At 44.2% G+C, this 25,190-nt stretch overlaps 1 protein-coding gene across 1 annotated transcript in view; it reads left to right on the top strand.

Annotated features, from left to right (window-relative positions):
- GABRA1 (gamma-aminobutyric acid type A receptor subunit alpha1) overlaps nt 1-25,190 on the top strand; it is a 340,058-nt gene that overhangs the window by 206,010 nt on the left and 108,858 nt on the right. The window contains exon 7 of the mRNA XM_069763789.1: nt 356-499. Within this exon, the coding sequence (XP_069619890.1) occupies nt 356-499 (144 nt within the window). The remainder of the gene's footprint in view (nt 1-355; nt 500-25,190) is intronic.

Here is a 25,190-nt window from a genome sequence, read left to right on the forward strand (position 1 = left end):
TCTCCCAACTGGAGCACGTGGGCTTCATGTGTTTCTATGAGGCTGTGAGGCACCAGTCGGGATAGCTGCAGCCAGTCCATGCATTATGATCCATGATCAAACCGATTTCCATGGAAATATGGAACTAAACGTGAGCCCTAATACTTCTGGAAAATAAAAGTTAAATGGAAATTTGTTTCTATGGCCAATGTAAAAATGTTGTGTATACAGTTTTGGTAAATCTTCAGATATAATTTCATTAGTTAAAATCTGCTTCCACAGTGTAAAAAATATGTCTGATTTTGCCCCCCGTTTAGGCATGTATTCATTTTACATGTGTGTTGTAAATACTGATCAAGTTTTCCTTTAAATACAGATGCGTATACAAGAGCCGAAGTGGTCTACAGCTGGACACGAGAACCAGCACTGTCTGTCGTAGTGGCTGAGGATGGCTCCAGGTTAAATCAATATGATCTGCTAGGTCAAACGGTGGCGTCTGGAATCGTTCAATCCAGCACAGGTTTGTGAATATTTGTACTTTTCCTTCGCATGGTGTGCGCTTTACATCCTATTGACTTCTCTTGTCTAACGCGATAGAATCTCACTCCGCCAGTAGATGAGTTGCTACGGCAACAAGAGAAAATCTAATGATCAATTATTGTCCAATACTATCATTTTCAGGCTTAGTTAATCCTGGTAATGATGCCCTTTTCAACATCTGAAGCAAAATGAAAAGGGCAGATTATAAATAGTAAGGAGAGAAGTAGATTTTGGGGTGGTTTAGATTGCTAGAAATAATTGTCATTTATGCTAAATTGCTATTGTTTTGAGAAATGTACATGTTCCATTTTTGGCATCGCAATATTCATTGGGAAGTTAGATTAGCATGTGACTGCTACTCATCATTATAATAAGAAAAGTGTATTTCAAGGAGACATAATTACTGTACCGTGTAAACCAAAACAAACAGAGAGCCTAGTTTATATCAATGTGGCATCGTCGTATGACCTTGACTGTGTCACCTTGCATTCATTCCCGTGTCTTAGGCACAGAAAATTGCTTCTATGGAACAAGAAAGACGTAAAGTGATTTAAAAAAAATAAGGATACTGACAAAATAACAAAAAATACTCACAAAAAAATTAAAAAGGAAATGGCTCATATGAAAGAGAGGTTTTATATATAAACATTTATTGCGAATAGACTGTGTCCATTGTATCATTGGGAGAGTATTTCTTAATAAATCTATCATGCTTCTGGATTCGAACCCTTGATTTTTTGTTCTGTATCTCTTCACGCTGAGCCACAACAGATACACCTTTTCTTTGGGTGTTTTAATTTTGTTATCTTTGTTTCTGGTGGTTTTGGGTAACAGGTATTGTTCACTTACTCTGTTTGCATGTCCTATCATCTTTCGGGTGCAGCTTTAAATACCTTCCAGTACTGGAGGCTCCTGCTGGTCATAGACTTTAAATATACATAAACCCAGGCTCATAGTGTAGAGTGTCCAGAAACCATGTCCTGAGCACTACCAAATCCTGCTCCAAACGGCACTATTTCATACAGGAGAACAAAGGAGCTTACAGATATCAAGTTTAAAAAAATACCAAATTTTTATTAAGACACTGAAAAACACACATTGACAAGTACACACATGAAATAAAATAAGGACACTAAAGACCATCCCTATACCCCATCCTATCCAAGGAGTAATGTAATGTGCTAGTAAGGCAGAGGAACAACCGTGTGCCTATATGGACAATGGGTCAATGTAAGCCTCACAAAAGTGCATATGAGGTCAAGGATAGCAGCCAAAGTACCGCTGAATAGTACTATCCTAGAAGCGATCCAAAGTCCAGGGGATACTACAAAGAGATCTCCCAGACTGCCAGTAATGTAAATGCCACCAGCGTAAAAAGCGCAGTACAGATAATCTCCGATAGTTCCTCTTACCCAGGTAGAGAGATGGATGATGTTAGGCGAGACCCCCGACGCACGTTTCGCTCCAGCGATCTGTTAGCTTTCTCAAGGGGAAGTGTCCGTACTCCACCAAAACAAGCCTTATATCCACTGTTTCCGGTCACATGACGAACACGTGACCCGGAAGTCAACGGGGACTGCCAATACACGGCGCATGCATCAATGGCCCCCGGCGCCGCAACCACCCCGCCCGGCCAGCCTCCAAAGCCGACTGAATGGGAGCATGGAGTAACCATGACACCCAGTCACCGGCCAAGGACGCCTAGCGGCCGGACCAAGGAGGGACGGAGCCAGGGGAAAAAGAACGCACGCGCACTGCAGACCAAGACCGCACCACAGCACAGCAGAAAAGATACCATATAATAACTGTACCGATACAATGACAGTATGGAGACCCAAGAATGCTTACATATGACAATATACATAGGCACAATGACCAATAATATAAAGGGCACATGATAGTTCTGTAAAAAATGCTTCTGCATGCCGGTGTGAGGTCGGAGTATTCAGAGGATACGAAGGGCATCATATAGAAGACTATAATAAACAAGAAAAAAACACAAGTTAAACACAGTACTTTACAATAAAAATAAAAAAGGTGAAGCAGACACCTTATCACAAAGGGGAGAAACAGATCTTACTATGGACTACAAAAACGGGGCAAAATTGAGAGCTTCATTCAGGCCCCCCGGTCTGGTGGTGCCCAAAGTCACAATCCATTTGAGTTCACGTTGGGCAAGGAGTTGTTTAATATTGCCCCCTCGTATGCCCGTGTGGATGAGGTCTATCCCCTTTACCATGAACTCACTGGGATTACAGTCATGATATTTATAAAAGTGTTTTGGTATAGTTTTTAATTGGGAGACATCCTCCACTGTCCTGGCCGCGCCAATGTCCCGCACATGCTCCCTCACCCTCACTCTCAATTCGCGTGATGTTAAAGCAATATAAATGAGATGACAGCTGCAAGTAGCATAATAAATAACGTTTTTGCTACTGCAAGATATAAAATGTCTAATTTCAACATTTCTTTTGCCGTCTGCTGAGGAGAATGAGGAGCTGCGCAGGACATTGGCGCAGGCAGCACAGTGTCCACACGTGTAGCATTCCAAGGTACGACGTACTGAACCAAAAAGAGGAGTAACAGGGGCCACGTAATGACTCTTGACCAGGAGATCTTTTAAATTTCTTGCCCTCCTCGGGGTCATCAGAGGGCGATCGGACAGGAAGGCACTCAAGGAGGGCACAGTACTAAGGATCCGCCAATGTTTATTCAAAATGGTACGTATACTGTCCCACTCATGATTGAATTCAGATATGAATCGTATAGATTCATCTGTCCTCTTTACCTTTTTTGAATACAACAACCGATTGCGTGGGGTGTTTTTGGCCCTGTTGTACCCATATCTCACACACCGATGGCTATATCACCGCTGTTCAAAGCGTGTTTTTAAATCACTAGCCTGACATTCAAAAGTATGATCATCCGAGCAGATCCGCCTAACCCGGAGGAACTGTCCGACCGGGACGGCCCTAATTGTGGCTTGACTGTGCCCTGAGGTGGCATGAACCAAAGCATTGACCGCCGTGGTTTTTCGAAAAACCTCTGTCACTATAAGTTGGTCATCCCCTACCCTCAGGAGTATATCGAGAAAGTCAATTTCACGGGGGTCACACTTATAGGTTAGTCTGATATTGAAAGTATTAGTGTTGAGCACAGTCATGAAATCCCCGAGCTGCTGTTCCGTTCCACGCCATAAAAATAAAACGTCATCTATATAACGCCACCAGCACAGCACATGGTCGGCGGCCTCCCCCCCAGCACCACCAAACACCAACCTCTCCCAAAACCCCAGAAAGAGGTTGGCGTAAGCTGGCGCACAGGCCGCCCCCATGGCTGCGCCGCGCTTCTGATGGTAAAAGCAATCTTTGAAAGTAAAAAAATTGTGCGTCAGAACGAATTCCAGCAGCTCGAGGATAAGCTCGCACAATGGGCCGTCCAGGTCGGAGGCCTCCAGGAAAAAGCGGGCCGCCCGTAGTCCATCGGTGTGATCGATACACGTGTACAGGGCCTCTACGTCCGCTGTAACCACAGAGACTCCGTCAACCCTTGCCAGGACGTCCGTTGTGTCCTTGACAAATGATGGCAGTGTTTCCACCAGATTCTTAAGGTAGAAGTCAACAAATTTGCATATCGGGTCACATAACCCCTGCATCCCAGACACAATGGGACGTCCCGGAGGGTTGACTCGGTCTTTGTGGACTTTCGGAAAAAGGTAAAATGTCGGTACTTTTGGGAATTTAACCGTCAAACCATCTAAGACCTTCTTACTAATTGTTCCCTCCTCGAAGGCCCTGTAGAGGATAGCCTGTAACTGCACAGAGAAGGAGGCCGCCGGATTATGGGAAAGCCTAGAATAAACGCTGGCATTACGCAGTTGTTTAAAGGCCTCTTTTTCGTACATCTCCACCGGCCACACCACGATGTTTCCCCCTTTGTCTGCGGCCTTGAATACCACATCACCAAGGGACTGAAGCTGTTTAATAGCCTCCCTTTCTTTCCATGTAAGATTATCAAAACGCCTCCTCGTGGAGAGCTCCTTAAAATCCTCCGTCACTAGTTTGGTAAACACCTCCACGGCGGGGCACAAAGACAAAGGGGGAAACCTCGTGGATTTAGGAAGAATTGCCGGTGGGAACTCACCTTTTCCAGGAGCTGACTGCTCCTCCAAAAGCTCCTCCAAAATCCGGAGGGCCTCCCCCTCGGTGCAGTCCAGAATGTCTGATCCCTGTCCACCTCTGGAGTGCAGTTTTTTGAGAATCAGTTTACGTGAAAATAAATGTAAATCTTTCAAGGCTGTAAAAAAATTAAGCCCATTAGTAGGTGAAAATGACAAGCCTCTGTTGGATGCATTCACTTTGCTGTAGTTTATGTTGGTTGCAGTTCTTTTGTTAGTGATTCCTTTACTCCTTAGGGAACTGCTACTCTAGCTGCAGTATCCTAGGAGCTGCGAGGAAAGCTGCCATCAAGTGGGGGCGCCATTGCATTATCTTAGGGTGCCAACCTCCGCGGTCAGGCAGGGACAGACTAGGGTCAGAGAAGGGCTTTTCGTAGCCTGAACAGAGACCTGTCAGGTTCAGGTATTTATTCTGCTGGTTTGTACATTACACGTGTGAATGTTCTTTGGCAGTTATAACAGAAGCAGCATCATCAGTCATTGTATTGTCTAATCTAAAATAAGAGTAGTCATAATTTTTCTAAAAAAAATAGAGTACAATTTGGTTTCACCAATAGAAATTATCTACAATGGGTTCTGCAAAAAGTTGTTTACCTAGAATGTCATTCAAAGTGCATATCAGCAAATCTTTATGCATTTATAAAAGTGTGACTCAGTTACAGTCATGAGAAAAATTAAGTAATCCCACTATCAATTTCATTTTTATTAGGGATAATAAAAAAAGCATTTGGTCCTTTGAAGGTCTAAAAGTTATCTGAGTACAACCTTAAATCAAAACAGCACGTGACAAATTACATTGTGCTATTGTTTACTTAGCAAATGCTGTATTGCAATGCAGAAACAGTGAGTGAAAAACTAAGTACACCCAATGGATCAACAGCTTGTAGAGCCAACTACTGTATACCAGCAATAGCTGAAAATATTCGTTTTCTATATGATTTCATGTCTCTCACAGCATTCCAAAGAAATTTAGCTTACAGTATATAATCGAGTATAAGCCAACCCGAGTATAAGCCGACCCCCCTAATTTTGCCACAAAAAACTGGGAAAACTTAATGACTCGAGTATAAGCCTAGGGTGGAAAATGCAGCAGCTACCGGTAAATTTCAAAAATAAAAATAGATACCAATAAAAGTAAAATTAATTGAGACATCAGTAGTTTACGTGTTTTTGAATATCCATATTGAATCAGGAGCCTCATATAATGCTCTATACAGTTCAGGATGGCCCCATAAGATGCTCCATACAAAATGCGCCCCATATAATGCTCCATACAGTTTATGATGGGCTCCATAAGATGCTCCATATTAAAATATGCCCCATATAATGCTCAACAAATGTGGATTATAGCCCCATAAGATGCTCCATACAGATATTTGCCCCATATAATGCTGCACATGGCCCCATAAGATGCTCCATAGAGATATTTGCCCCCTATAATACTGCACATGGCCCCATACAGATATTTGCCCCACATAATGCTGCACATGGCCCCTGTTGTGAATTCTGCTGTTGGGCTCCCTCTTGTGGTTTCAAGTGGTATGGCTGCTCCTTGGATTTAGCTGTCAGCAGCTGCTTCCACTGATCGTCTTTTCTGCTCGGCTATTTATGCCTGGCTCTTTCTTCAGCCAGTGCCACTTGTAAATGGTTCCTGGTTGGATTCACATCTCTTTGGATTTCCCTGTTATCCTGACCAGTTCAGCAAAGCTAAGTTCTTGCTTGCTCTTTTCTGTCCACAGATTGTGGACTTATCCGTTCTGTGCTTTCTATGTTTGTCCAGCTTATCAGTATGAATTAATTCTGTCTTGCTGGAAGCTCTGGGAAGCAGATTTACCCTCCACACCTTTAGTCAGGTGTGGAGATTTTTTGTAAACTCTGCATGGATTTTTGTAGTGTTTTATACTGACCGCCCAGTATTCTATCCTGTCCTATTTATCAAGCTAGACTGGCCTCCTGTGCTCATCCTGGCTCCATTCTGTGTATGTCTTTTCCCTCTCCACTCACAGTCATTATTTGTGGGGGGCTAATCTATCCTTTGGGAATTTTCTCTGAGGCAAGATAGTTTTCCTGCTTCTCTCTTTAGGGGTAGTTAGCTCTTAGGCTGTGATGAGGTGCCTAGGGAGAGTTAGGAGCATCCCACGGCTACTTCTAGTGTTGTGTTGAGCTTAGGGACTGCGGTCAGTATAGATACCACTTCCTTCAGAGCTCGTTCCATGTTGCTCCTAAACCACCGCATCATAACAGTACAAGTGGCCCAAAATGAATTATATGCATCTCAAAAGAAGGAAAAGAAAGTTCTGAACCATTTTTTTTCTGTGCTCTGGTTTGTCTCTTTTTTCCTCTTGATATCTGGGTGGTTCAGGATATATGCTCTGGCATGGATGTTCAGGGTTTGTTTTCTCGTGTGGATCAACTTGCTGCAAGAGTACAGAGTATCCAAGATTATGTTGTTCAAACTCCGGCTTTAGAGCCTAGAATTCCTATTCCTGATTTGTTTTTTGGGGACAGATCCAAGTTTTTGAACTTTAAAAATAACTGCAAATTGTTTTTTGCTTTGAAACCCCGTTCTTCTGGTGATCCCATTCAGCAAGTAAAAATTATCATATCCTTGCTGCATGGTGACCCTCAAGACTGGGCTTTTTCTCTTGAAACAGGGGATCCGGCATTATTGAATGTTGATGCATTTTTTCAAGCGCTTGGATTATTGTATGACAAACCTAATTCTGTGGATCATGCAGAAAAAACCCTGTTGGCCTTGTGTCAAGGTCAGGAAGCGGCAGAATTATACTGCCAGAAATTTAGAAAATGGTCTGTGCTCACTAAATGGAATGAGGAGGCTCTGGCTGCAATTTTCAGAAAAGGTCTTTCTGAAGCCCTTAAAGATGTTATGGTGGGCTTTCCTACGCCTGCCGGTTTGAGCGAATCTATGTCTCATCAGGAAGATTGCCGTTTTCTGGTGTTGCATAACCTGCATGATGTTGTTGTACTGGGTTTTCCATGGTTACAGGAACATAATCCGGTGCTGGATTGGAAAACTATGTCTGTGACTAGTTGGGGTTGTCAGGGGGCGCATTGTGACGTTCCTTTGATGTCGGTTTCCTCTTCCCCCTCTTCTGAGGTTCCTGAGTTTTTGTCGGATTTCCAGGATGTATTTGATGAGCCCAAGTCCAGTTCCCTTCCACCACACAGGGACTGTGATTGTGCTATTAACTTGATTCCTGGTTGCAAGTTCCCTAAGGGCCGACTTTTCAATCTGTCTGTGCCAGAGCATGCCACCATGCGGAGTTATGTTAAGGAGTCTTTGGAGAAGGGGCATATTCGGCCCTCTTCGTCACCATTGGGAGCGGGTTTCTTTTTTGTTGCTAAGAAGGATGGCTACTTGAGACCCTGTATAGATTATCGTCTTCTTAATAAGATCACTGTCAAATTCCAATACCCCTTGCCTTTGCTTACTGATTTGTTTGCTCAGATTAAGGGGGCTAGTTGGTTTACTAAGATTGACCTCCGAGGGGCATATAATCTTGTTCGTATTAAACAGGGTGACGAATGGAAAACTGCATTTAATACGCCCGAAGGCCATTTTGAATACCTTGTGATGCCATTTGGGCTCTCTAATGCTCCATCTGTGTTCCAGTCTTTCATGCATGATATTTTCCGCAATTATCTTGATAAATTCATGGTCGTATATTTGGATGATATGTTGATTTTTTCCGATGATTGGGAGTCTCATGTGAAGCAGGTCAGAATGGTGTTCCAGATCCTTTGTGATAATGTTTTGTTTGTGAAGGGGTCTAAGTGCCTATTTGGAGTTCAGAAGGTCTCTTTTTTGGGTTTTATTTTTTCTCCCTCATCTATAGAAATGGATCCTGTTAAGGTCCAAGCTATTCATGACTGGATTCAACCCACATCTGTGAAGGGCCTTCAGAAATTTTTGGGCTTTGCTAATTTCTATCGCCGTTTCATTGCCAACTTTTCCAGTGTGGTTAAGCTCCTTACTGATTTGACGAAGAAAGGCGCTGATGTGACAAATTGGTCCTCTGCGGCTGTTGAGGCCTTTCAGGGGCTTAAACGCCGATTTACTTCTGCCCCTGTGTTGCGTCAGCCGGATGTTTCTCTTCCTTTTCAGGTTGAGGTCGATGCTTCTGGGATTGGGGCAGGGGCCGTTTTGTCTCAGAGGGAGTCTGATGGTTCTTTGATGAAACCGTGTGCTTTTTTTCCAGAAAGTTTTCGCCTGCAGAACGCAATTATGATGTTGGCAATCGGGAGTTGTTGGCTATGAAGTGGGCGTTTGAGGAGTGGCGACATTGGCTTGAGGGAGCTAAGCACCGCGTTGTGGTCCTGACCGATCATAAGAATCTGATTTACCTCGAGTCGGCCAGGCGGCTGAATCCTAGACAGGCTCGATGGTCCCTGTTTTTCTCCCACTTTGATTTTGTGGTCTCGTATCTTCCAGGATCTAAGAATGTTAAGGCTGATGCCCTCTCTAGGAGTTTTTCGCCTGATTCTCCTGGAGTCCTTGAGCCGGTTGGCATTCTTAAGGAAGGGGTGATTCTTTCTGCCATCTCCCCTGATTTGCGGCGGGTGCTTCAGGAATTTCAGGCTGATAGGCCTGACCGCTGTCCTGTGGGGAAGCTGTTTGTTCCTGATGGATGGACAAGTAAGGTGATTTCTGAGGTTCATTGTTCAGTGTTGTCTGGTCATCCTAGGATTTTTGGTACCAGAGATTTGGTTGCTAGGTCCTTTTGGTGGCCTTCCTTGTCGCGCGATGTCCGTGCTTTTGTGCAGTCCTGTGGGACTTGCGCCCTAGCCAAGCCTTGCTGTTCCCACGCTAGTGGGTTGCTTTTTCCTTTGCCGGTCCCTGAGAGGCCATGGACGCATATTTCCATGGATTTTATTTCGGATCTTCCTGTTTCCCAGAAGATGTCTGTTATCTGGGTTGTTTGTGACCGGTTCTCTAAAATGGTCCATCTGGTACCTTTGCCTAAGTTGCCTTCCTCCTCAGATCTGGTTCCATTGTTTTTTCAGCATGTGGTTCGTTTGCATGGCATTCCGGAGAATATTGTGTCTGACAGAGGTTCTCAGTTTGTCTCTAGATTTTGGCGGGCCTTTTGTGCTAGGATGGGCATTGATTTGTCTTTTTCTTCGGCGTTTCATCCTCAGACTAATGGCCAAACTGAGCGAACTAATCAGACCTTGGAGACATATTTGAGATGCTTTGTGTCTGCTGATCAGGATGATTGGGTGTCTTTCTTGCCATTGGCAGAGTTTGCCCTTAATAATCGGGCTAGTTCGGCTACTTTGGTTTCACCTTTCTTTTGTAATTTTGGTTTTCATCCTCGTTTTTCTTCTGGGCAGGTTGAGCCTTCTGATTGTCCTGGTGTTGATTCTGTGGTGGACAGGCTGCAGCAGATTTGGACTCATGTGGTGGAGAATTTGACGTTGTCTCAGGAAAGAGCTCAACGTTTTGCTAACCGCCGTCGGTGTGTTGGTCCCCGGCTTCGTGTGGGGGATTTGGTTTGGTTGTCTTCTCGTCATGTTCCTATGAAGGTTTCTTCCCCTAAGTTTAAGCCTCGGTTTATTGGTCCTTATAAAATTTCTGAAATTATTAATCTGGTGTCTTTTCGTTTGGCTCTTCCAGCCTCTTTTGCCATTCATAATGTTTTCCATAGATCTTTGTTGCGGAGATATGTGGTGCCCGTTGTTCCCTCGGTTGACCCTCCTGCCCCGGTGTTGGTTGAGGGAGAGTTGGAATATGAGGTTGAGAAGATTTTGGATTCTCGTTTTTTGAGGCGGAGGCTTCAGTATCTTGTCAAGTGGAAGGGTTATGGCCAGGAGGATAATTCTTGGGTTGTTGCCTCCGATGTCCATGCCATTGATTTGGTTCGTGCTTTTCACTTGGCTTGTCCTGATCGGCCTGGGGGCTCTGGTGAGGGTTCGGTTACCCCTCCTCAAGGGGGGGGGTACTGTTGTGAATTCTGCTCTTGGGCTCCCTCTTGTGGTTTCAAGTGGTATGGCTGCTCCTTGGATTTAGCTGTCAGCAGCTGCTTCCACTGATCGTCTTTTCTGCTCGGCTATTTATGTCTGGCTCTTTCTTCAGCCAGTGCCACTTGTAAATGGTTCCTGGTTGGATTCACATCTCTTTGGATTTCCCTGTTATGACCAGTCCAGCAAGCTAAGTTCTTGCTTGCTCTTTTCTGTCCACAGATTGTGGACTTATCCGTTCTGTGCTTTCTATGTTTGTCCAGCTTATCAGTATGAATTAATTCTGTCTTGCTGGAAGCTCTGGGAAGCAGATTTACCCTCCACACCTTTAGTCAGGTGTGGAGATTTTTTGTAAACTCTGCGTGGATTTTTGTAGTGTTTTATACTGACCGCACAGTATTCCTTCCTGTCCTATTTATCAAGCTAGACTGGCCTCCTGTGCTCATCCTGGTTTCATTCTGTGTATGTCTTTTACCTCTCCACTCACAGTCATTATTTGTGGGGGGCTAATCTATCCTTTGGGAATTTTCTCTGAGGCAAGATAGTTTTCCTGCTTCTCTCTTTAGGGGTAGTTAGCTCTTAGGCTGTGACGAGGTGCCTAGGGAGAGTTAGGAGCATCCCACGGCTACTTCTAGTGATGTTTTGAGCTTAGGGACTGCGGTCAGTATAGATACCACTTCCTTCAGAGCTCGTTCCATGTTGCTCCTAAACTACCGCATCATAACAGGCCCCATACCATGCTCCATACAGATATTTGCCCCATATAATGCTGCACATGGCCCCATAAGGTGCTCCATAGAAATATTTGCCCCATATAATGCTGCACATGGCCCCATAAGATGCTCCATACAGATATTTGCCCCATATAATGCTGCTCATGCTCCATAGAGATATTTGCCCCCTATAATACTGCACATGGCCCCATACAGATATTTGCCCCATATAACACTGCACATGGCCCCACAAGATGCTCCATACAGACATTTGCTCCATATGCTGTTGCTGTGATTAAAAAAATAAAAAATTACACTCACCTCTCAGGCCCTCGGCACTTGCTATATTCATCTGCTCCCCATTCCACCGTCCATGCCGCTGTGTCTTCCCCGTCTTCTGCACTGACGTTCAGGCAGAGGGCGGCGCGCACTAATCACGTCACCGCACCCTCTGACCTGAGCGTCACTGCAGAGGACGCGAAAGGCGCAGCGGAACCGGCGGTGGAACAGGGAGCAGGTGAATATCGCACACTGAGTTATACTCACCTGCTCCTGGTGCGGTCCCTGCACATCTGTTCCCCGGCGCCAGCAGCTTCTTCCTGTATTGAGCAGTCACATAGTACTGCTCATTACAGCAATAAATATGTGGCTCCACCCCTATGGGAGTGGAGTCAGGTCCATATTCATTACTGTAATGAGCGGTACCATGTGACCGCTCACTACAGGAAGAAGCTGTTGGCACCGGGGAACCAGGGACATGCAGGGACCGCGCCAGGGGCAGGTGAGTATTATTACACAGCCCTGGTCCCCCTCCCCTGCTGACCCCAGGGTATGACTCGAGTATAAGCCGAGAGGGTTACTTTCAGAGCCAAAAAGTGGGCTGAAAATCTCAGCTTATACTCGAGTATATACGGTACTTTTCTTTACATTATATGGGGGTTGTATGACATTCTATGGGGGGCTGTATTACATTCTATGAGGGAAGATTGCATCATACTTTTATGGGGCTACATTATAGTCTATGGGGAACTGCATGATACTATTTGAAGATGGCTGCATTGTATTCTATGGAGGTGCTATATTATATTTTATGGGGGGCTGCATTATGCTCTATGAGGGGGCAACCATATATTATATATGCAGGGGCTGCATTATACTACATGAGGGGGCTGCATCATATTCTCTGGGGGGTTACATTATACTCGGGGCTACAATATGTTCTGTGTGGTGGCTGCATTATACTCTGGGGTGGCATCATTATACTATATGTGGGCTGCATTATACTGTATCGAGGACTATGGGGAATACATTATACTATATGAAGAACTATGGAGTGCATTATACTATGGGAAGTGAATTGTACTACATGGATGACTATGGCGGTGCATTATACTATATGGAGCACTATGAGGAGTGTATTATACTATATGGAGGACAGAGGAGTGTTTTATACTATACTAGATTGTTGCCCGATTCTAACGTATCGGGTATTCTAGAATATGCATGTTCCCGTAGTATATGGACAATGATGATTCCAGAATTCGCGGCAGACTGTGCCCGTCGCTGATTGGTCGAGGCAACCTTTATGACATCATCGTCGCCATGGCAACCATTATGACATCTACGTCGATACTGTGCCCGTCGCTGATTGGTCGGGGCGAATTCGCGGCAGACTGTGCCCGTCGCTGATTGGTCGAGGCAACCTTTATGGCATCATCGTCACCATGCTGTGCCCGTCGCTGATTGGTCGAGGCCTGGTGGCCTCGACTAATCAGAGACGCGGGATTTCCAGGACAGACAGACGGAAAAACCCTTAGACAATTATATATATAGATGGAGGACTGAGGAGTGTATTATACTATATGGTGGACTGAGGAGTGTATTATACTATGCGGAGGACTGAGGTGCACATTATAATATATGGAGGACTATGGGGTGTATTATACTAAACAAGCATAATGCTGCCTATTCATCAAGTGATTGGATTGTTTATGTGGGAACAAAAATCCTTATTCTCAGCAGCACATCGCCGATGTAAACTGTAGTTGTGCTGCTGATAACATGATGCTGGGGACAGATTGATCTAATTGTGATTGTTCTGTTCCCTTCATTATTTCTCAGTTGGTGTAAAAAGGCCTTGGAAACAAGCAAACGACTTCAGTATTGTTGATCACACTCGTTTAGTGGCCTGAGATCAACGTATGTAAATACAACAGAAATGCTTCGCAGGGAGACCAGGCAAGGATGATGACAGTTGTAGTTAGCACCCGGTGCCTGGGAATAGCGCTAACTCTACTGCTTTTCCCAGCCGCCAAAGCATTTAATTCTGGTATGTGTAATGATTTTTAGGGTTGATATCAGCTGCATAATGTCAGCTGCTATCAATCCCTGGTGTAAGTAATGGAGAGGTGTTTATCAGACACCCCACTACTAGCCCAGACCTCGCGAGACCCAGCGACTCTGAAGAGCAGTGACGGTAGTAATAATACCGCTCTTCACAGTCGCTGAGCGAAGTGCAAGACTCGGAATATCTGAAGAGCGGTGACGTTACTGATGTCACCGCTTTTCAGAGTCACCAGGTCTCATGCTGCACAGCGGAACCAAAAGTGGCTGTAGGCAAAGTTTATGGTGCATCAGAATGAGGTTCCATAGCCTTTGGTCGTCTCAATCCCTTCATTATCTACGAGATCCAGTTATGTAGGTTAAGCTGTAATTATATGTTATATAGTCGTGTTACACTCCCCTCATGTTAGGGCTAGCGGAACGCACCAAATAATAAGATAGTTAGAATAAGGTGCGTTCGCAGCCCGGGGTCCACTGTGCAGAGATGGAACCTGCTGCCAAGTAATGACGGACTATATGGCGGTACAATGTGAATACACATGGGTTAACTTCACCCTGTGTGAAGGAAGCGAACCCTGTTAAGTCACAGGGCCGTGGTACCGCACACAAGAGCACAAGCAAGGAGTCTCCGAGCTCAGTCCTAAGACTTGGGATCTGAGTCTGTGTAGACTACTTGCGGTCGGCACCGCAACTGGGATGTCAGCGTAACCAAAAATAGCCTTAAATAGCCTTAAATAGCTGCAGCACGTATAGGACCTTTCAAAAGAAGGACCAATGGAATTGCTGCAGTACCTGAGCATGTGACCCTATATCTCCACTGAGAGATTTTGCCCTGGGCATGCTCAGTGTGTGCAAAGTGGGACTTAGTCTCAGAAGCGTCTGCTCGCCGCTGCCCAGCACTGGCTTCAATAGCACAAGCTGGAAAAGCAGCAGCAACCCTATGCACAGAGTGAGACTGAGCAAGATGCTGGGACCGACGTCTGCGCTGAGCAGACTTCACTGCGGCTGGAGAAGAATGGGAGACTGCAGCAGAGATGGTTTGAGATTCCCCCTGTGCAGAGGCGGGAACTCGACACCTAACACCTCACTTCTTGTAACCTACAAGTGTACAAAAATATTATACAGTCACCATGTAACTTCAAATGCCAGTCCGGCCCTGCTTGAGTCTTTCGCATTAATACACGGCACTGCCACCGGCACTCAGGACCGAAGTGTGCATCTGCATGTATTTCTATGTAGCCGAAGGCTCCAGTTCCGAGTGCGGTAGTGCCGGATATTGATGCTAGAGACTTGCGCGAGTTTCTCCCATTGCAATCGCAAGTGTGACCCCGGCCTAAAGAAGCAGATTTCTCGCAATACATATGTTACAAAGTTGTTTATTTTCACATATACTATTTTTTATGAATAAAATATAAAACAATGGTTACTCTTTAAGTTCATTGAGTTTTGTGGGCATTTGCCCATGCACTGCTTTATTAAAAAAGATATCCAGGACTTTAAAAAAAAAAAGGCGACAAAGCCCTAACAGACAAGTAGGTCCTACCTGCCTGTTGTGTCCTGTGCCATTCTCCATTTGCAAAGAGTGGCAATAGACTTCTGCTGACGTTAAGTCAACAGAGCAGGAGTTCCTTTTCCTGTTGACTGCAGGACTACTGGTGTCATTCTGATTGACAGCTGGTTCCTGCTGCCAAACTGGGGGTTGTCATCTGTCAATCAGCATGATGCCAGTAGTCAAATCCTGTCAACAGGAAGAGAAACTGCTGTTCTGTTGACAGGGAGCAGCTGAAGCTCCAGCAGGAGCGGTCAATGACCGGGGCTGGGTACAACAGGCAGGTAGTTGCCTCTGTTACCATCTGCATGCCTGTTAGTGCTTTGAGGAGCTGGCCCTGTTCTAAAGACTATTGGACCAATTGATGTAGTGCAGAATCCGCTGCTGGAAGGGATGCCAACTTTTTCCAGCACGGAGCAACAGTTATGTCAATCTTATGGTTGTGTTCTATTACAGATTTATTACAGTTTTGATTGCTGTGTTTTATTAGAGATTTGGTTGCTTGTCAGTTCAGCCTAAGCAACCAATGTTTCCATTCATTGACAGTAAGGAGAGGAAGACATGCTGGCTGGATCTTCTGCATACATAATTCCAGGCCCAAGATTGGTAATCAAACAAAGTAATCATTGCATTACTATCATTAGTGTCTCAGGGGCTTAAAGCCATTGTTCTCCCAGCTATTAGTCCCATTGTGTGGATGAGGATAGTAGCAGCTGGCAACGTAATAGTATGCCCATGTTGGAATCCCTCCCTATGATGTGGGCTCCAGCACTGAGCCTACATCTTTCCCAGCAAATGTCAGCTGCTTTGAACAGCTGACATGTGCCTCTAACAGCCGCATGTGGAATCGCGATCCTTCCATGGCTGTTAACCTGTTAAATGCCGCTGTCAATCTCACATTTAACTACCGCTTCTGATGGGTTGTCATGACAATCAGAGGTCTCCAGCAGACCTCTGTAATTGTCATAGCCGGATTGCTATGAGCGCTGCCGGTGGTCGGTGCTCATAACAAGTGTGCATTTCTGCTACGCACAGGCCATCTGATCACCTGTATGTAGCAGAGCCAATGAGACAACTGCAGCTTATAGTCTATTGAAGACTATTGAATCATTCAAAAAGCAAAAAAAAGTTTAAAAAAAAAAAAAAAAATGTATATATATATATATATATATATATATATATATATATATATATATATAAGCCTAGAATACTACTTCCTGCAATTTGTGCCAACTTCCGTGGCTTTGTCTGGAGCTAATGTCCGGAGCTAATGTCCGGAGATTAATTGCCTAGAATACTACTTCCTGCAATTTGTGCCAACTTCCGTGGCTTTGTCCGGAGCTAATGTCCGGAGCTAATGTGCAGAGATAATGTCCGGAGCTAATGTCCGGAGCTAATGTCCGGAGCTAATGTCCGGAGCTAATGTCCGGAGCTAAGTGACGTCAACAGTGTCCAGTGTCTGATTGGTTGCCGCCTGCTGCGAGCGACCAATCAGAAACGTGCCGTACTGTGACACACTCCGCCCGCCATTTTGGTGTGATTTTTGAATTTTTACCTCACAGCAAGTTTCTACTGCGTGGAGGTGGGCCCAGTGACGTTGCTCTTCAAGCTCCTGCCGAATTTCGTCAAAAAAATGATAATACCATTTACCAAAACTATATATATTTAGTTGTGAAGTGGTTCAGTGACATTTTCACACCAATTTTGAACTTTTGTCAAGAGCTGGTGAGTGCAGCCATTTTTTGTTCTTTCTTACTATTATTTATTAATTGTATTATTCTTACATTTGAATAAATAAAGTATATATGGATTCTAGACTCCCGATTCTTTAGAATCGGGCTGCCATCTAGTCTAATATATAATTGCCTAGAATACTACTTCCTGCAATTTGTGCCAACTTCCGTGGCTTTGTCTGGAGCTAATGTCCGGAGCTAATGTCCGGAGATTAATTGCCTAGAATACTACTTCCTGCAATTTGTGCCAACTTCCGTGGCTTTGTCCGGAGCTAATGTCCGGAGCTAATGTTCGGAGCTAATGTGCGGAGATAATGTCCGGAGATAATGTCCGGAGCTAATGTCCGGAGATAAGTGACGTCAACAGTGTCCAGTGTCTGATTGGTTGCCGCCTGCTGCGAGCGACCAATCAGAAACGTGCCGTACTGTGACACACTCCGCCCGCCATTTTGGTGTGATTTTTGAATTTTTACCTCACAGCAAGTTTCTACTGCGTGGAGGCGGGCCCAGTGACGTTGCTCTTCAAGCTCCTGCCGAATTTCGTCAAAAAAATGATAATACCATTTACCAAAACTATATATATTTAGTTGTGAAGTGGTTCAGTGACATTTTCACACCAATTTTGAACTTTTGTTTGGTGTTTTCTCCATATACTGCCTATTATTTTTGTTCTTTCTTACTATTATTTATTAATTGTATTATTCTTACATTTGAATAAATAAAGTATATATGGATTCTAGACTCCCGATTCTTTAGAATCGGGCTGCCATCTAGTATATATACAGTTAGGGCCAGAAATATTTGGACAGTGACACAATTTTCGCGAGTTGGGCTCTGCATGCCACCACATTGGATTTGAAATGAAACCTCTACAACAGAATTCAAGTGCAGATTGTAACGTTTAATTTGAAGGGTTGAACAAAAATATCTGATAGAAAATGTAGGAATTGTACACATTTCTTTACAAACACTCCACATTTTAGGAGGTCAAAAGTAATTGGACAAATAAACATAACCCAAACAAAATATTTTTATTTTCAATATTTTGTTGCAAATCCTTTGGAGGCAATTACTGCCTTAAGTCTGGAACCCATGGACATCACCAAACACTGGGTTTCCTCCTTCTTAATGCTTTGCCAGGCCTTTACAGCCGCAGCCTTCAGGTCTTGCTTGTTTGTGGGTCTTTCCGTCTTAAGTCTGGATTTGAGCAAGTGAAATGCATGCTCAATTGGGTTTAGATCTGGAGATTGACTTGGCCATTGCAGAATGTTCCACTTTTTGGCACTCATGAACTCCTGGGTAGCTTTGGCTGTATGCTTGGGGTCATTGTCCATCTGTACTATGAAGCGCCGTCCAATCAACTTTGCAGCATTTGGCTGAATCTGGGCTGAAAGTATATCCCGGTACACTTCAGAATTCATCCGGCTACTCTTGTCTGCTCTTATGTCATCAATAAACACAAGTGACCCAGTGCCATTGAAAGCCATGCATGCCCATGCCATCACGTTGCCTCCACCATGTTTTACAGAGGATGTGGTGTGCCTTGGATCATGTGCCGTTCCCTTTCTTCTCCAAACTTTTTTCTTCCCATCATTCTGGTACAGGTTGATCTTTGTCTCATCTGTCCATAGAATACTTTTCCAGAACTCAGCTGGCTTCTTGAGGTGTTTTTCTGCAAATTTAACTCTGGCCTGTCTATTTTTGGTGTTGATGAATGGTTTGCATCTAGATGTGAACCCTTTGTATTTACTGTCATGGAGTCTTCTCTTTACTGTTGACTTAGAGACAGATACACCTACTTCACTGAGAGTGTTCTGGACTTCAGTTGATGTTGTGAACGGGTTCTTCTTCACCAAATTAAGTATGCGGCGATCATCCACCACTGTTGTCATCCGTGGACGCCCAGGCCTTTTTGAGTTCCCAAGCTCACCAGTCAATTCCTTTTTTCTCAGAATGTACCCAACTGTTGATTTTGCTACTCCAAGCATGTCTGCTATCTCTCTGATGGATTTTTTCTTTTTTTTCAGCCTCAGGATGTTCTGCTTCACCTCAATTGAGAGTTCCTTTGACCGCATGTTGTCTGCTCACAGCAACAGCTTCCAAATGCAAAACCACACACCTGGAATCCACCCCTGACCTTTTAACTACTTCATTGATTACAGGTTAACGAGGGAGACGCCTTCAGAGTTAATTGCAGCCCTTAGAGTCCTTTGTCCAATTACTTTTGGTCCCTTGAAAAAGAGGACGCTATGCATTACAGAGCTATGATTCCTAAACCCTTTCTCCGATTTGGATGTGGAAACTATCATATTGCAGCTGGGAGTGTGCACTTTCAGCCCATATTATATATATAATTGTATTTCTGAACATGTTTTTGTAAACAGCTAATATAACAAAACTTGTGTCACTGTCCAAATATTTCTGGCCCTAACTGTATATATATCTATATATATCTATATATCTATATATAAAAGTTCAAATCACCCCCTTTCGCCCCATTCAAAATAAAACAATAAAAAAATCAAACATACAATTTGGTATTGCCGCTTTTAGAATCGCCCGATTTATCAATATAAAAAAAAAAAAAGAATTAACCTGATTGATAAATGGTGTAATGAGAAAAAAATTCTAAACGCCAGAATTACATTTTTTTGGTCGCCACTACATTACAATAAAATGCAATAGCCGGTGATCCAAAGACCGTATCTACACTAAAATGGTATGATTAAAAAGTCAGCTCAGCATGCAAAAAATAAGTGCTCGCTTAACCCAAAATACCGAAAAATGGAGACTCCACAGGTTTTGGAAAACGGCGCCTTTTTATTTTTCTTTCTAGCTAAGTTTGGATTTTTTTACCACTTAAATAGAAAAGAACCTAGAAATATTTGGTGTCTATGAACTCTTAATGACCTGGAGAATCATAATGGCAGGTCAGTTTTAGAATTTAGTGAACATAGTAAAAAAAATTTTTAAAAAAAATCATAGCTGTGGATTTGTACTTGTTTTGCAATTTCACCACACTTGAATTTTTTTTTTCCATTTTCCAGTACATGATATGGTAAAACCATTGGTTTTGTTCAAAAGTCAATCTAGTCCTGCAAAAATAAAAAAAAAGCCCTCACATGGCTATTTTGACTGAAAAATAAAGAGTTAGAGTATGTGCACACGTTGCAGATTTGCCTGCGGATTTTTCTGCACTAAATCTGTAGCTCTTGGCAGAAAATGCAGGTGCGTTTTTGCACAGTTTTGATGCGTTTTTGAAAGCTAATTAAAGATGTATTATTGAACAAAAAAAAATATTTGTGATGTCATGTCTTGTTCAACCTCCTCTTTTACATTTGTCCAACCCACACTCCATTACATAGATAGACTGACAGACAGACAAATAGGTATATGGATAGTTAGGCTACTTTCACACATCAGGTTTTTGCCGTCAGGCATAATCCGGCGAGTTTTTAAAAAAACGGATCCGTTTTTTTTTTTTTTTTGCCGGATCCGTTTTTTTTCTCATAGAGTTGTTTTAGCGCCGGATTGCGCCTGATGGCCTCATGTTTCATCCGTTTTTTGCCGGATCCATCAAAAAAAACCTGTTTCCGGGGGACAGAAAGCGTACAATTTTTCTGTCCGGCGAAAAAACGCCCAGCGACTGATCCGGCGAAAAACTTATGAAACTGAGATGTGAAATGATGAATCCAGCCTCCGTATCCGATTTTTCATGCATTTTTCCTTTGAAATCATGCACAATTTCAGCTCTCTCTCTAAAAAAAAATGGATCTGTTGCATCAGTTTTTCACTATTTGCAATGTATCCGTTTTTTTCAAAAATTCGCCAGATTCTGCCTTACGGAAACAAACTGATGTGTGAAAGTAACCTAACTATATATCCATCTACATCTATCCATCAGGCAGGATCCGGCAAATTTTTGATCCATTTTTTTGAGAGAGAGAGAAATGTACATGATTTCAATGGAAAAATGCATGAAAAACCAGATTCGGAGGCCAGATTCATCATTTCTCATCTCAGTTTCATAAGTTTTTCACCGGATCCGTCGCTGAGCGTTTTTTCGCCTTACAGAAAAACCGTTCTGTACGTTTTCTCCGTCCGCTGGAAACAGCTTTTCTGACGGATCCGGCAAAAAACGGATGAAACGTGTGGCCATTATGCGCAATCCGGCGCTAATACAACTCTATGAGAAAAAAACGGATCCGGAGAAAAAAAAAAAACACGGATCCGTTTTTTTCAAAACTCGCCGGATTGTGCCTGATGGCAAAAACCTGATGTGTGAAAGTAGCCAGATAGATATATGGATAGATATATCTATGCATCTACAGATATATCTATCTATCTATCTATATCCATAGATATGTAATAGCGAGGCCTATGTTTTTGAACGTTTAATTAATTAAAAAAAAGGGAAAAAATGGCGTTTGCTCCTGCTCAATTTTCTGCCGCCCCAGAAGGGGAAAGCCGACGGCCGGGGGCCAATATTTGTAGCCTGGGAAGGGGGTAATACCCATGGCCCCCTCCCAGGCTATGAATATCAGCCCACAGCTGTCTGCATAGCCTTTTCTGGCTATTAAAATAGGGGGACCCCCCAAAAAAATGATGTGGGGTCCACCTATATTTAATAGCCAGAAAGGCTATGCAGACAGCTGCGGGCTGATATTCATAGCCTAGAGAGGGGCCATGGATATTGCCCCTCCCCCCCCCCCCCCCGGCTACAAATACCAGCTCCCAACAGCCCAGAAAAGGCACATCTATGAGATGCACCAATTCCGGCACTTAGCCCCTCTCTTCCTACTCCCGATTAGCGGTGGGATATGGGGTAATAAGGGGTTAATGTCACCTTGCTATTGTAAGGTGACATTAAGCCGGGTTAATAATTGAGAGGCGTCAATAAGACGCCTATCCATTATTAATCCTAGAGTAGTGAAAGAGTTAAAAATTTAAAGACACAGCCAGAAAAAAGTATTTTAATATTCTTAATTTAACCATACTTACCATACTCGATCGCCTGTAAAATTTAAAAATAATAAACCGTATACTCCCTGTCCGACGCAGTCCAATTAATAATGAGTGTCCCACGATCTCCCCTATAGAACAGTGACATCGAGTTATGTCACTGCTCTATAGACCTCCAGTGACTCACTGACAGGAGACAATGGCTCCTGCAGTGCATCACTGAGGTTACCTGAGTTCACTCTCTCACTTTATGGCATTGCTGCTTGTAAACTTTCTCACACAGCAGTGCCACAAGTGAGACTAGGGACTATTTTTTTACAGTGGCGGAGGAGTACAGTGCGGAAGGATACCTTCCGTCATTGTATTCCTGGAGCCCCTGGAGAGCGGTCGCATCAGCTCATGCTGCTGCTCTCCACGGGAGATCGTCGTGGGACACTCGTTTTAGTTGGATTTTTGTGGATCAGGGAGTATATTGTTTGTTTATTATTTTAATATTTTTTACAGGTGACACTGGCTTCGGGGATCAAAGCGACAAGGTGATGGTGAGTATGTACTCTTTGTTATATGTTATATGTATGTATTGTATGTAATGTATGAATGTACTGTATGTATGTATTGTATGTTGCATGTTGTATGTTCTGCTATATGTTGTATGTTCTGTTATATGTTGTATATCATATGTTGTATGTTCTGTTATATGTTGTATGTTCTGTTATATGTTGTATATTCTGCTGTATGTTGCATGTTGTATGTTATATGTTGTATGTCCTGTTGTATGTTGCATGTTGTATGTTATATGTTGTATGCTCTGTTGTATGTTGCATGTTATATGTTGTAAGTTCTGTTGTATGTTAATGTTATATGCTGTATGAACTGATATATGTTGTATGTTCTGTTATATGTTCTGTAATATGTTGTATGTTATAAGTTGTATGTTCTGTTAAATGTTGTATGTTCTGTTGTATGTTCTGTTGTATGTTATATGTTATATGTTTGTGGGGGTTTTTTGTTTCTTTTTACACTCAACACATTAGCTGGATGATGGGACTACTACTGTCCCAGCTTTGGCTAATGTGCCAATCACTGTCATTGTAGCAGGCATAGCCCGATGGGACTTGTAGTCTCATCGGACGATGCCTGCACACACACACACACACACACACACAAAGACCCCTGAGAGCCCCGCACAGACCCCATGCAGGCCCACATAAACCCCCGACAGTCCGACATAGACCCCCGGCAGGCCCGCACAGACCCCCCGCATGCCTGCACAGGCCCCGGAGAGGCCCGCACAAACCCCCGAGAGGCCTGCACAGACCCTCGGCAAGCCCGCACAGACCCCCAGCAGGCCCACGCAGACCCCCGAGAGGCCCACACAGACCCCCGAGAGGCCCGCACAGACCCCGCCCGCACACACAGACAAGCACAGTCTCCGCCAACACTCCACCCACAGTCCCCTCTACCGATCTGCAGCGTTTTCACCCGCAGCTAAACTGCAGATCTTTTTTACATCTGCGGTTTTGCTTAGGATGTGCCCGACTTAATACAAGTCAATGGGTGCAGAAACGCTGCAGATCCGCACAAAGAATTGATATGCTGCGGAAAAAACAACGCTGCGTTTCCGCGTGGCTTTTTCTGCAGCATGTGCACTGCAGATTTGGTTTTCCATAGGTTTACATGGTACTGTAAACCGCATGGGAAACTGCTGCAGATTCGCAGTGTCAAAAACGCCATGGATCCGCGGTAAAAACCGCAATGTGTGGACATGGCTTTATGGCTGTAGGAAGAAGGGGAGCAAAAAACAAAAGCGCAAAAATGAAAATACCGTATATACTCGAGTATAAGCCGACCTGAGTATAAGCCGACCCCCCTAATTTTGCCACAAAAAACTGTGAAAACTTATTGACTCGAGTATAAGCCTAGGAGGGAAATGCAGCATTTACCGGTGAATTTCAAAAATAAAAATAGATCATTATTTCCCCATAGCTGTGCCATATAGTGCTCTGCACCGTTCATATTTCCCCATAGCTGTGCCATATAGTGCTCTGCACCGTTCATATTTCCCCATAGCTCTGCCATATAGTGCTCTGCACCATTCATATATTCCCATAGCTCTGCCATATAGTGCTCTGCACCGTTCATATATCCCCATAGCTGTGCCCCATATAGTGCTCTCACCGTTCATATATCCCCATAGCTCTGCCATATAGTGCTCTGCACCGTTCATATATCCCCATAGCTGTGCCATATAGTGCTCTGCACCGTTCATATATCCCCATAGCTCTGCCATATAGTGCTCTGCACCGTTCATATATCCCCATAGCTCTGCCATATAGTGCTCTGCACCGTTCATATATCCCCATAGCTCTGCCATATAGTGCTCTGCACCGTTCATATATCCCCATAGCTGTGCCCCATATAGTGCTCCGCACCGTTCATATATCCCCATAGCTGTGCCCCATATAGTGCTCTGCACCGTTCATATTGCCCCATAGATGCTCTGTAGAAATCTGTGCCATTGCTGCTGCTGCAATAAAAAAAAAACACATACTCACCTCTCTTGCTTGTAGCTCCCAGCGTCCGGTCCCGGCGTCTCTCCGCACTGACTGATCAGGCAGAGGGCGCCGCGCACACTATATGCGTCATCGCGCCCTCTGACCTGAACAGTCAGAGTGGAGCGACGCCTGGAAGACAGAGCGGCACCGGGAAGATGGAGCGGCGCCCGGCGGCTGGAACGGGGATAGGTAAATATGACATACTTACCTGCTCCCGACGTCCTGCTCCTTCTCCCGGACAGCTGTCTTCGGTGCCGCAGCTTCTTCCTCTATCAGCGGTCTCCGGCACCGCTGATTAGAGAAATGAATAGGCGGCTCCACCCCTATGGGAGGTGGAGCCGCCTATTCATTTCTCTAATGAGCGGTCCCACGTGACCGCTGACAGGAAGAGCTGCAGCACCGAAGACCGTGGGACAGGGGGGAGCGCCAGGATCGCTGGAAGCAGGTAAGTATGCCTCAGCGCCCTCACCCCCTCACCCGCCGACCCTGCCACCCACCTTGACTCGAATATAAGCCGAGAGGGGCACTTTCAGCCCAAAAATTTGGGCTGAAAATCTCGGCTTATACTCGAGTATATACGGTACCTCCAGTCATGAAGGGTTTAATGTCCAGCTATAGCATTTCAATTAAGCTGGAATTTGAACTTTGACTGGGCCA

Source organism: Ranitomeya imitator, chromosome 4, assembly GCF_032444005.1.
Source record: "Ranitomeya imitator isolate aRanImi1 chromosome 4, aRanImi1.pri, whole genome shotgun sequence".
NCBI lineage: Eukaryota > Metazoa > Chordata > Amphibia > Anura > Dendrobatidae > Ranitomeya > Ranitomeya imitator.